Source organism: Epinephelus fuscoguttatus, linkage group LG12, assembly GCF_011397635.1.
Source record: "Epinephelus fuscoguttatus linkage group LG12, E.fuscoguttatus.final_Chr_v1".
Classification (NCBI taxonomy): domain Eukaryota; kingdom Metazoa; phylum Chordata; class Actinopteri; order Perciformes; family Serranidae; genus Epinephelus; species Epinephelus fuscoguttatus.
The window spans coordinates 41,739,335-41,751,878 of record NC_064763.1 but is presented as its reverse complement, the minus strand read 5'-3'; the positions used below and the strand labels follow the sequence as shown (position 1 = coordinate 41,751,878).

Genomic DNA, 12,544 nt, shown 5'->3' with positions numbered 1-12,544 from the left:
TCTCTCGCCTCTCACAGATTCCCATTTCTCCTCATCATCTTCCCTTCCTGTCCCATGTCCCCCCTCCCCGTCCCCCCCAGGATCTGCACCCATGCCCCTGGGCTACGATCGTAACATACAACACTTACAACTTACAACGAATGATGGCGTTGAAGATACTAAACATGAGTCTATGAGGAAACATTTATACCCAGTTTAGACGCCCCTAGGAGCAGCATGGCAGAAACTGTAAGTGAAACATTTGGCAAAAAATTGGATGTTCAGTATCAGAGCCCCAAATTCAGTGTAATACATCAGACCATCTTCTGAAAAAAGTGTTTATTAGAAAAGATCGGCCTACAGAACTTCCGTAAAGATGCCAAATATGTTGGATTAACACTATTTTACCCAGACCATGTCACTGTAGAGCCTTAAAATTTTGCTTCTGACCTTGAAAAAAAACCAGTCCACTAAATCCACGACAGTATATTTGTAATACATGATGCAGCAGGGTATTGGGATCAATAAAAACTATGGCACATTGCAGTTTCTCCTGGGTTGGGCCCTTTTTATGAGTTAGACTGACTGGACTGTCACTACACACTGTCTGCAGGGCAACACAAACACCACCCACACTATGATTGTCACATATTAGTTTAAGACAATCACTGCCTGAGGTGTGTGTTCACCTCCGTGTTTAGAGAAGCTGGAGGGGAGGGCGCTGCTACAACACATACACAAACACACTTAACCTTAACCTGAATCTTCATCTTAAAATTTAACGATTTACATTATGGGGACTTGTGTTTTGTCCACAAAAGGCAGATGAGTCCTCACAGTGTCACTGTCACCTTCCTTCCCTCAGCCTGGTGGTTACAGTATTGTGCACATAATAACAAATTTGAGGGACTTATACTTTAGTATTTACAGTTTGTGTTACGTTATACTTCTACTCCACTCCATCTCAAACAGGATTTATACTTCTGTGTCAAACGATGCCGTACCCTACGCTGTAGCCTGACGTACACCTCCCCTAAAATGTAACTACATGTTGTGGCGACGCAGACCTCCTGTCTGTTTCTGTAAGCTGAAACCATTTCCCTCAGTGGAAACAAAGCTTTGATTTACTTTAAAGGCTCTCTAAGTCTTCCTAAGCTTGAAAAGTTTTTGTCACATACAGCAAACATCTCCTCACGATCCGTTAGCTACATGTCCTCGGAATATGCTGTGAAAAAGTCCGGTCTCTGTAGGCAGCCCAGGCTCCGCAAATGGCAACAAAAACATTGTGGTCCAGGCTCCACCAGCGTGAGACCAGCGAAAGCAAGCACGCGCACATGAACACTGTGCCCAGAGAGGCACCATGACACACCACCGCACAAGTATCAATGCTCAAACGGTGTAGGCCACATGCGTAGGGTACGGTGTAAACTCTGCGTAGAGCTGACGCACAAGTATAAATCCGCCTTCAGAGGTAAATATTCAGAGGTGAGATAAGGTCACACAGGCCAGTCACAAGCAAAACTCAAATTACTGTGGTGAGAATCAACTCAAGTCATGAAATTAAAGCTAATGTTCGATGACCTGATAAGATAATAAATTAGCTAAAAAGACACATTCATGTTCCTTTCTTTGTAGGTTTTCTGATGATGGGTGAAGTTGGTTGTGGAGGTTCTTACATACTGACATTCACACACTGATTTTCTGAACTCTTGCTTCATGTTTATCTCTTGATCTGAAACCCAGATGTCTTCAGTGTACAACAAAAAACAAAGGAAATGGCCTTGACTTCCGGTAGTTTTTGAGGGGACTGTATTTAAATGTTAGGTAGTTTTACTTGTGTTAACTATTTTTTATTGTCAGTGGGTGAAAAGATTGTAACTTAAAAGCCGAGACCTTCCCCCAATTCCTGGGTTGCCTGTTACAGCCTGTGGACTGACGCCTGTGTAACAGACTCAGGCTGAATTTTTTGAGGAACTCCAAGGATGTGACGTTATACATGTTCCTGAGTGTTTTGCCTCTCTTCAGGTTTGCTACAGCCCTACAGTGTACAACAGTAGCTAACGTTAGCTAGGAAATGGAGTCAGCTAACATCAATAAACGACCAATATCCACCACAACACAGACTCCACACATGCTGCATCTCCGTTATTTGCATTTTGCGACGGCAGCAGAGACGGACCTTCACTTAGTGTGTCGTAGCAACTCAAATTCAGCCCGAGCAACACCAAGCACGGGGGTCTGACACTGGACAGCCCTGTTGGCCACCCTAATTCACCACTGGATCAGCAAACTTTCTGTTGCTGCTGTTACACAGGTTATACCCAGTGCTGCCGCTGGCCACCAGCTCGCTGTGAATTCCGGCACCGTGGTTTACGGTGACTGAATTTGAGTTGCTACAGCAGATAAGGTCTGAGCTGCAGTCCGCTCTCCTGCCAGGGAAGTAGTGTCCTAGTGACGGAAGGATGGCGGACTAGGTTAGCTTCCTAATTCTTGTTTCATAATACTTTAATAGTTAACCTCCTTAAATGCTACATGTTGACAACGTATTAGTGAGGTTGAAAATCTAAAGCTGTTTCAGTTGCGCTGCTGATGAATTTCCTCGTCATGTGCTGTGGTCTGAAATTAAACGCAATCTATCAGTTTTAATTTTGACAGCTATTTTAAATTTAGTCTGAGTCTTGAGATGAAAATGTTTATTAGTTTGGTCACATTTTAGTCATTGTTGGAGGGGACTGCAAGTCATTGTTGGAGGGGACTGCAAGTCTGTGATCAACACATGTTGACTGAAACTCTGCGATGTAAAAAGAACTGAAGTGAACTTTGATATCAGTTTGGAGATCAGTGTCAAGTTCACAGAATAGCATAGAATATCTTTATTGCCGTATATGTGCAACAAAATTGAATGTAACCTCCTCAGTTCAAGTAAAAGTAAAAAACAAAAGAGCTTATGAAAACATTTAGGAGATCGTACCGGCTGTAGATGTTGTTCGCAAAACAGCATGTTGTCAGAAAGAGTAACAACACACGTACAGAAACAGCCATATGAAGCACCAAAAGAGAGAGCAATGAACCGCTGCGTCTATGCACGTCGCCATCTTTAAGTTTTAGCTGTATCTTAGATTCTAGTGGACATTTTTCACAGATTTCAGACATATCAGGCTGAATATGGGAGAACTGTGTGTGTGATGCAGTCGACATCTTGGGTCTTGGGTTTGAATATTTCATGTCATGGGCAAGATTTTTTTTTTTTTTTTTGTTATCAATTTAAAGACACAAGAGACAGTGAAGCATTTAGGAAGTTTAAGTTGGTGTTTTGACCAAGTATTGGGTCAGTAAACGCTGTTCTTAGGTGTGTGTGATGTTTTTAAAGTAAATATCTCAAGGCATTAATTCATTAGAACCAATGATTAATCCGCTGTCCCTGCTCCAACACCCCGAGAGTCTCAATTATTAAAATAAGATTCAAGTGTTTGATCTCAGATGTTCCACCTGTGAGGTGTGTTCTTAATCAAACAGTGTGAGTCACTGACAGTTCACAGCGTATAAATGATTAGGTTGATTCAAAGGAATTGTCACTTTCTTCTGGATCCTTGGAGCTGAAAGTTTACGGTTACAACAAGCCGAGTGCCGTGGTGAGCTGCCTGCAGAGCCGACTGCAGACCCGCCCACATGGTTTCACTCAAGTTCAGCCTGCTGGCCTGTGAGTAGTCTGATCTTTGCACTATCAATACGCCATATCTACAGAGAAATTATACCCAGAGTTAAATATTAAAACCAGGTATTTGTGTTGAGAAATTAACATTCAGAACTCCATTTAAAAAATAAGTGTTTTTAATGTTAACGCTCTCTAAAAAAAGATGAGACAATCTAGAGCCAGAATTATTTCTTGAACTGTTCCGAGGACGTTTGGTCCATGCATCTCGATTTAATCTGATGTTTAGACTACTTTGTCCTTGACAGGGACTTTTCGACTTCATGAAAATAAAAATGGAAATAGATTTTGTCTTGTTTTTTTTCCTTTTAGGGGCTGTCAGTGTTTTTTTGTTTTTTTCAATTTCAATTAATCTACCAATCATTTTCTTGATTTGATTAAATATTACACCAGTCAAACTGTCCCAGTGTCCTTGTGTAGTTCTAATGTTAATGTCTAATGTAAAGCTGAAACCAGTGACTGTCAATTTTCCGTCAGTCGGCTAATCAGCTGATGGAAAAATTGCTGAATTGCTAATTTTTTTTCAAGATTAATATAAGGTTGCACTAAAACTAGGACCAGAGAACAATAAATTTCATACATTTCCAGATATTAAAGTGATATTCCACGCTCTTTTCTATTTTTAATCAATGTCTTTGTGTATTGATCTGTATGTGCAGTGATAGGAATGCTGTACTAGTGTTGTAAGTGTTATTGGAGTGTGTTAAATGTCTGAATTTAACTGTTTGTTTGTGTGTGTTTTAGTGCTGGCCATTGGACTCATAGCATCAGGTAAGAATTTAATATGTCACGTGTGTTTCTACCTACTTAACCTACACTGTGGGGACATGTGCAGTATGTTACATTACGAGGACTCTTAAAAAAACAAAAACAGGTGCCTATGAGGTAGCTCATTCAAGAGCAACTTAACGGGAACTGCCCATTAGTTCGACATCCATTGTTCTGACCATATTAAACTCATTGTTCCGAAGTCCGTTCCGAAATCATCATGATGCTCTGTGGTTAAGGTCTGGTTAGGTTTAGGCACAAAAACCACTTGGTTAGGGTCAGGAAAAGATCATGGTGTGGGTTAAAATGAAAAAGAAAGTGACAAACACATAAGCCGTGAGCCTGCTCCGCCTCAAGCCGGTCGCGGCGCACCATACGCCCGCCGCGAGCCGTTCAGCACCGCGGACAGTCGGACTAATGGGATGTCGAACCAATGGGCTGTCGAACCAATGACATGGACCCAACTTAACAACCTGTTTTGGCTCAATCCAACCCCGTCACAAATGCATTTCAAGTCTGACACACAGAAAGAGCAAAATATTGTCAGGTGAGGTGTGGTTGCTCTACAGACACTGAGGTTTGTGCTATCGCAGTTATCAAAATTCATCACCCTATCTAACAACAACAGATAATTCTTTTTGCAAATACCTGTCAAAATAAAGTCTATGATAAAGTATGACCATAGTAAGAAGAAATGTGAAGACGACTATCATCTCCTCGAACATTATGCATGTTTTTCCTCACTGCTACATTTTCACTGTGTTTTGTCTGTGTACACTCTACTACTTTTTTGTCCACATGGATGCTAAATTGCTTGGTCATCGATACAAACTTTGAGAGCTTGTGTACTTCAGATTTTAATGAATGTAGCTGTTCCTACTTGTAACTGTTGCTTTTTGTTGTGTGTCATCAGAAGAAGCACAAGCACGAAAATGCAATGGAGGCAAAGATGGAAAAGGAGGAGGGGATGACAGTGGCAGTGACAGTGACAGTGGCAGTGACAGTGACAGTGGCAGTGACAGTGACGAGAGGTCAGAAGATATTTACAGACTCGTTTTCAGTATTTCTCTAACTTTTATCACCTGCACATTTTCTGTCTTTCTGTAATAATTATAGTTCTGGTGCAGCTGTTAGATCATGTGTCAACAGTTAGCTTGTTTTCCTCATTATCTCCAGAGAGTGTCTCTGTTTGACTGACTTATTTCTTTCAACTTTTCATGTCACACGCTGATTACCTTGAGACTTTCACATTGGTATTTAATATTATGGCATTGATCTCAGCTGACACAACACAGAAATAGACACATTTAGACTAAATTAAAGAGTATTGTTACTTGCTGTTGCATCCACATGCAGCACAAACAAAAAGAAACTTAAATTAATTGCATTAACTTTTTACATTTGTACTACATCACAACATCATGTGTCCTACATTGTGCGTTTCAGCAACTGGAAGTGACTTTTTGTAATAGTTCTTAATGAGAATGAAGCTTTTTGCTTGCTGTTTTTGCGCCATGTGCCTCGTGTTTCTGCACTCTAGGTGCCTGGCTCTTTTGCTGGAGCGCTCTGAACTCCTTGAGTTGAAAAAACTTCACCTCAGAGCAGAAAAGCGCCCCACATCATCTCTGCTTTTTTCCCATTGTCCAGCTGGACGATTTGAGAGGCGGGCCTTCTGTTGTGGTCACAACAACAATTTTACAGTTGTAAAGAAACAAACAGTTGTTGGTAAACAATGCAGGAGAAACTGGTGGTAGCGGTAGCTGGATATCCAGAGCTATACGGCCTGACGATAGACAGCAGGTTGTCAAACTGCACCACTTACCACCCACCTATGATGCAGTCCTGAGTTCCCTCCCTAAAGAGCTTAGTACCCATTCACACCTGGACCCATCTAACCCGAATGACCCTTATGATGGCTGACTGGGTCAATAACTCACAGGTGACCCTAATGACTCCGAAACTTAGAGCTCACACGTGACCTCAATGACTCTGCAAGTGTTCACACCTGCACAGGGTTTGAAGTCTGTGACTCTTATCCAGTTGGTTTGAGCTGAATAAGCCTCTTAAATGAGAGGTGAAACGTCTTCAGGAACCTCAAGCAAGTCCAGTTGCCTACAGTATTGCACTTAAATAATGTGATGCAGCTTGAATATGGCACTGACTAGTGACCAATAGATCCGAACATGACCAATAATCTGCTACATGATCAAATGAATGATCAATTATTTCTCTGTCTTCCTTTTCAGTTTAAAAAAAGTACTGCATCCCCGCGGGGTATATCCCTTCTCTCCAGGACAACTGTATCCACCCCCACCACATGGATGTCCTTCAAGAGCAGCCATAAACCTCTTATCTGCAATCCTGTCACATTTCAAAGCATCGCCACATCCTGGACAAACCCAAATACCTGCACCACCTTCACACCCCGAAAGTCTTCATATACACATATCGCAGCTTGAATATCCTCTGCCACCTGGTCCCTCACCTTTAGGACCTCTGTGGCCTGGACTTCCCGCACCGCCTGTAGAACCTCTGCCACCTGTAGTACCTCTGCCACCTGCACCTCCTGTACCACCTGTAGTACCTCTGCCACCTGTAGTACCTCTGCCACCTGTAGTACCTCTTCCACCTGCACCTCCCGCACCACCTGTGATGCCACCACCACCTCCACCTCCTGCACCACCCGTGATGCCACCGCCACCTCCTGCACCACCTGTAGTGCCACCACCACCTCCACCTCCCTCACCACCTATAGTACCTCCGCCACCTCCACCTCCCTCACCACCTGTAGTACCTGAACCACCTGTAACTCCCTCAAAACCTCAAGTACCTACAGAATCTAAACCTCCCAGCAAACCGCCCACAACACCTAAAGGTCCCAGCAAACCGCCCACAACACCTAAAGGTCCCAGCAAACCGCCCACAACACCTAAAGGTCCCAGCAAACTCCCCACAACACCTAAAGGTCCCAGCAAACCGCCCACAACACCTAAAGGTCCCAGCAAACCGCCCACAACACCTAAAGGTCCCAGCAAACCGCCCACAACACCTAAAGGTCCCAGCAAACTCCCCACAACACCTAAAGGTCCCAGCAAACTCCCCACAACACCTAAAGGTCCCAGCATATCTAAAAAGCCTACAAGTTCTAAAATGTCTAAAGTTTCTAAAAAGTGTAAAAGTCTTAAAAAGTGTAAACATACTAAAAAGTCTAGACGTCCCAGCAGTGTCAAAAAACCTACACGGCCTGGCAAACACTCTGGCATCGGCAAATGTTGTTGCAAAGGTAAACGCTGTTGCAAAGGCAAGCGAAACTGCAAAAGGAAGTGTTGCTGCTGCAAAGGACAATCTTGCTGCAAGTCACTGGTGATCTGTGAGGGACGGAGCGGGAAGTTAAGATGCCGTAAGTTACTAACTCCTGCACACACTGCCAGTTGTGTGCCATGGCATACATGAACGTGTCTCATTGTCGCTCATGACTTCACTCTGTCTCTCTGCAGCTAAGGGGACAACAATCCAGCTGCGGTCCGCCACGTATGGTCGACAAAGTAGAGGTGTTTGCGCAGCAAAAAAGCTGAAGAGACACCTACAAAGCTTGACCTGCAGAAAAGATATCACCAACGTTGTGACCAAAAGGTAAGACCACGTGTAGACAGACAGGTAAAAAAAATAACAAGAAAAATGTATCAGATTGATCGCAAGTTTTTCCCTTTCCATCCCACTCTTCTAGATGTAACAAGAAGTCCGAATGTGTTATCAAGGCATCCAATGCATTGGCGGGAGACCCCTGTCCACTCACCAAGAAATACCTGTCTGTTGGTTACCAGTGTGTCTAAGGGGTAAGATAGTTTTCATTTTCTAATGTGTCTCAATAGTTCCGTTTCCACAAACACTTTCTGTATAGTACCTTTGGAACCAGCAGTAACACTTCAGATGCCATAAGTTACTAGCTCCTGCTAGTTCCTAAAGAGCCAAAAGTTCCTTAAGAGCCGGTGAAGCCACTGCCTGTGAAGTCTGTGCCCAAAGGTCCTAAAGAGCCCTGCAGTGAGAGTCTCTCTCCATGGGATATTTAAAAATAGCAGCTTTGTGCATTTAGTCCTTCTCAGGCAAGCTCAGGGGTTTAGTGTTGCTGTAGCCCACAGGAACGATGCTCTGCAACACTTTATTTTTTTCCCCCAGTGAGGATTAGAATATATGCAGTTCCCATTATCCGGTCTAAATTAATAGATATAAACGTGTGAAGATCCACTCATTACTAAAAGTGTCTGTCATCCAAGAGAGACAATAAAAACTAATGGAATGGTCAAAGTTGTCACAGTGAAATTTAAGGTGTGCTGATGGATTCACGTCATCAACTCAGGCACTGAGTAACATTAAGCAGGATTTATACTTGTGCGGCAGACCCTACACTGTAGCCTACGCACATGGCCTATGCCACTGTGAGCATTTATACTTGTGCAGTGGTGTGTTTGTGTCACTCTGCAGTTACGCCTCCAAAACATTACTTGGCAGCGGGGTTTCTGGGAAGTTTTCTGGGGGTTTAGTTGTCCAGTCCAGTCCAGTCCATTTTATTTATATAGCACATTTCAAAAACACAAAGTTACCAAAGTGCTGCACAAAAATACACATAAGCATATACAGAAATATACAGAAATCCACATAAAAATATACAGAATATCCACATAGGAGTATACAGAAATACACATACAAAATATACAGGTCATAGATACAAAAGCGAGACAGACAGTACAGCAAGCTCAAGGGATAAAATGACACAAGACAGGTTGGTGTACTCGTCAACCAGAATCAAAAGCCAAGGAAAACAAGTGGGTTTTGAGGCGGGACTTAAAAGATTCTACAGTGGGGGCCATTTTGACATGGGCAGGCAGGCCATTCCATAGCCTAGGGGCAGCTACCGAGAAGGCGCGGTCACCTCTCATTTTCAAACGGCTTTTTGGGACCACAAGCCGCAGCCGATCGGCTGACCTCAGTGACCTTGAGGGGGTGTACACTTTTAGGAGGTCGATGATGTATTGGGGAGCTCGCCCATTCAGCACTTTAAAAACAAACAACAAAGTCTTAAAATCAATTCTAAACTTGATTGGAAGCCAATGGAGGGAGGCCAGGATGGGTGTAATGTGCTCACGCTTGTAGGTACCTGTTAGGAGGCGTGCTGCCGCATTTTGAACAAGCTGCAAACGCACTAGGGAGCCCTGGTTTAGCCCCACATACAGTGCGTTGCAGTAATCCAAACGGCTAGAAACAAAAGCATGGATAAGCATGATTCAAAACACACATTAAACATGGCTTTATAGTGACAATTTCTAACACAAGTACACAAATCAGCTTCACTATAACTCGCAGCATTCACAGACAAACACTTGTCTTTATCTGGACACACTTTCCCACAAATACAACATGCTAATGTTATTAGCACAGGCCTATGGCATTTTACATTGTATAAATTAGCCTAGCAGCTAGCAGACTTTTCCTCTACTCACATGAAGCCAGGAACAACAACAACATTTAACAAAGGTAACATTACAAAATTTGGCTCCATTACAACTCACAAGGTTCACTGACAAAACATTTGTCTTATACTAAACATGCTAATGTTAAATTAGCACAAGCCTATGGCAATTTACATAGTATAAATTAGCCTAGCAACAAGCAGAGATTTCCCCTGCTCATATGGGGCTAACGATTGACAGCTGGTGGACAGATTAGAAAAATAAGGTATTGTTCTATCCCTGACAAAGTGTAACATCTTGTATTTTACAGATTTATAAATATGTCTAATATGTTTATATTTCAAACCAAAAGGATTTGTCAAGATGGAAGAAAAACCTAACGCAAAGAAATGATTCTTGCCTCAGTCAGAAAGACATATTCATATGGGAAAAAAATTGTGCCGAGATGTCAAGACTTTGCAGTGATTGCTTTCTATTGATACAACAGTGCACGTAAACAGCGTAGCCTTTTAAAATATATATGTTTATTAATAGGATTTTTTCTGCCCATAGCTGTGCAACTTATGATGAACAATGTGGTTTTCAATTTAACATTCGACTTCATGTGCATTGTTGTCAATATATTGCCTGTTTATTGGTCTTATTTTTATGTGCATCACTTTTTATTGCATCCTCCTTTTATTAATTGCAGTTACATTATGTTGTTTATTTAGTGGCTCAGGTGGCTCCTGAGTGACACTCATGTCCTGTTGGAATAAGTTTTAGACTTAATAGTGTTTGTAATCTAATCTCGTCTGTCTGTGTGTCTTTTACAGAACCAGTCCTGTCGCTTAAATGGGAAGAAGGGTTTGGCCTAATTGTATGAATCTCTCTATCATCGTGTCCCAACTTTACTCAACAACTAATTTGAACTGATAATAGTTCAAATTAGTTAAAAAAAAACTGACTAAATAAAGTGTAGTTTAAAAGAACTTTGTTGGGGACTAAAATTATCAAATTTTGGGGTGTGGTTGTTGGACACTGTTCTGTCACTAGGCAACAGTAAAACAAAATTAAAATAATTGTGGTGCTCCAGATCATTCACTACAAAAACAGTAATGACTAAATACACTGGAGTAAATTTTGGTAGTAACATTAAAAAGTAATAAAAAGACAAAAACAAACCACAGCGGTTAACATGGAGTCCCACAGGGTTCCATTCTGGGGTCACTTACTTATGATTATATTATTAACTCGCTTTGGCTTTTAAATTTAAAATTGGCAGTCTGTCATGTTTATCGCTTAATAACTGCAGAATTAATACTCACACATGACTACATCATATCAAACTGGGACATGGTGTCAATGATCTGTTCTTTATTTCTTTCTAAAACATGGAGAAGCAGCCGAACCATCAGCAACAAACCAGAATCAAAGATATGTGATTAAAGACAATTTAATATATATTATCATTATAATTACACTCATTACTATTGTTGTAGTAATAACTATTATAATTATTGTGGGTGGAAGTGTTATGTGTTTATAAATATATATATATATAAATAGTTTATTATATAGGTATCCTGAGTTATGTGCTGTGAGGTAGCCTGCTGAAGGACTTAAGTTATTGCTCTTTTTTTTTCTTTCACTCTAAGGGATGGGCTTGAAATTAACTTTATGGATCAAAAATGGCTACTGATTTCTAAAATGACCAGCCACTCTGAATTCTCTGCAGTCAAAATTTTAAATAAACCAAAAATCACAGGTAAAATTTAAAAGAATTCAGAGGATTGTGGCTTAAGTCCAATTCAGTAGGGTGCTGTGATATTTACAATCTCACTAACACCCCCAAATGTAAACAAGTTTGTACCCACATTTACTATGGTTACTGTGCGTTAATTTCAAGCCCTGCTGGTGTCTGTTGTCTTAATAAGAAGTAATAAAATTCAAATTGGTGTTTGAAAAATAAAGAATCATCTCATTGGACCTGTGCTGTCTTCACTGTCTAATAAACTGTTTGTACGATGACTTGCTCATAATAACGAATGTATGCTAACAAACTGACGCTCACTCTCTTAGTTTAGCGTGTTGGCATGCTAACATTAGCCAATTAGCAGCAAATAGACCCTTTAACTGTAACAGTATGACATTTTTTGGTGAGTGGGGCTTAGCTGGAGGCAAATAAATTCTGCACAGACATTAGCTAGTGCTAGCTAGCAAGTTCTGTTGACTTGTTTTAGACAATGAAGGAAGATGATAGGAGTCCTGCATTCGGAAAAATTAATTCATGCTCTGGCACAAACTGGACAGTTTGTACATTCAGAGCACTGTCTGAACGTGCCACTCGGTTGGACACTTTAACAGTTTCCTCTGTTTTGTTTTGCTTACGAAGCTAACGTTAGCTGATGTGCTAAAAAGTTAGCGTTTCAGAGAAATCCAATATTCTTCTTAATCCCTCCCCAGTTTCTGATGAGGTGGACATGATAACCCTTAATACACATAACCTTATTCATCCCTACAACAGGAAATACTTTTTCCCTAACCTGATATGAAGTGTGCGCTGCACATGTGAGCATTTTTGATGATGGCCTCCGTCCAGTCCTTTGGTCTTATCACATTTAACCATAGTTGTCTT

The 12,544-nt window shown here is 41.4% G+C and overlaps 1 protein-coding gene and 1 long non-coding RNA gene across 17 annotated transcripts in view; one reads left to right on the top strand and one right to left on the bottom strand.

Annotated features, from left to right (window-relative positions):
• Positions 1-12,544, bottom strand: part of LOC125897785 (uncharacterized) — a 181,063-nt gene that overhangs the window by 126,852 nt on the left and 41,667 nt on the right. The window lies entirely within an intron of this gene.
• LOC125897770 (uncharacterized) lies at positions 3,542-11,895 on the top strand. Of its 16 annotated transcripts, none has more exons than XM_049591167.1 (9): positions 3,542-3,679; positions 4,436-4,462; positions 5,373-5,490; positions 6,706-7,364; positions 7,395-7,424; positions 7,515-7,859; positions 7,957-8,092; positions 8,187-8,295; positions 10,743-11,895. In XM_049591167.1, the coding sequence occupies exons 1-8, from the start codon at positions 3,649-3,651 to the stop codon at positions 8,290-8,292; spliced, it is 1,452 nt and encodes a 483-aa protein (XP_049447124.1). In that variant the 5' UTR covers positions 3,542-3,648; the 3' UTR covers positions 8,293-8,295; positions 10,743-11,895. The 16 variants fall into 16 exon arrangements, with proteins under 16 accessions (XP_049447124.1, XP_049447122.1, XP_049447123.1 ...); XM_049591165.1 differs by lacking the exon at positions 7,395-7,424 and adding an exon at positions 7,455-7,484 and having other exon boundaries at positions 6,706-7,394; positions 7,545-7,859; XM_049591166.1 differs by lacking the exon at positions 7,395-7,424 and adding an exon at positions 7,425-7,454 and having other exon boundaries at positions 6,706-7,394; positions 7,545-7,859.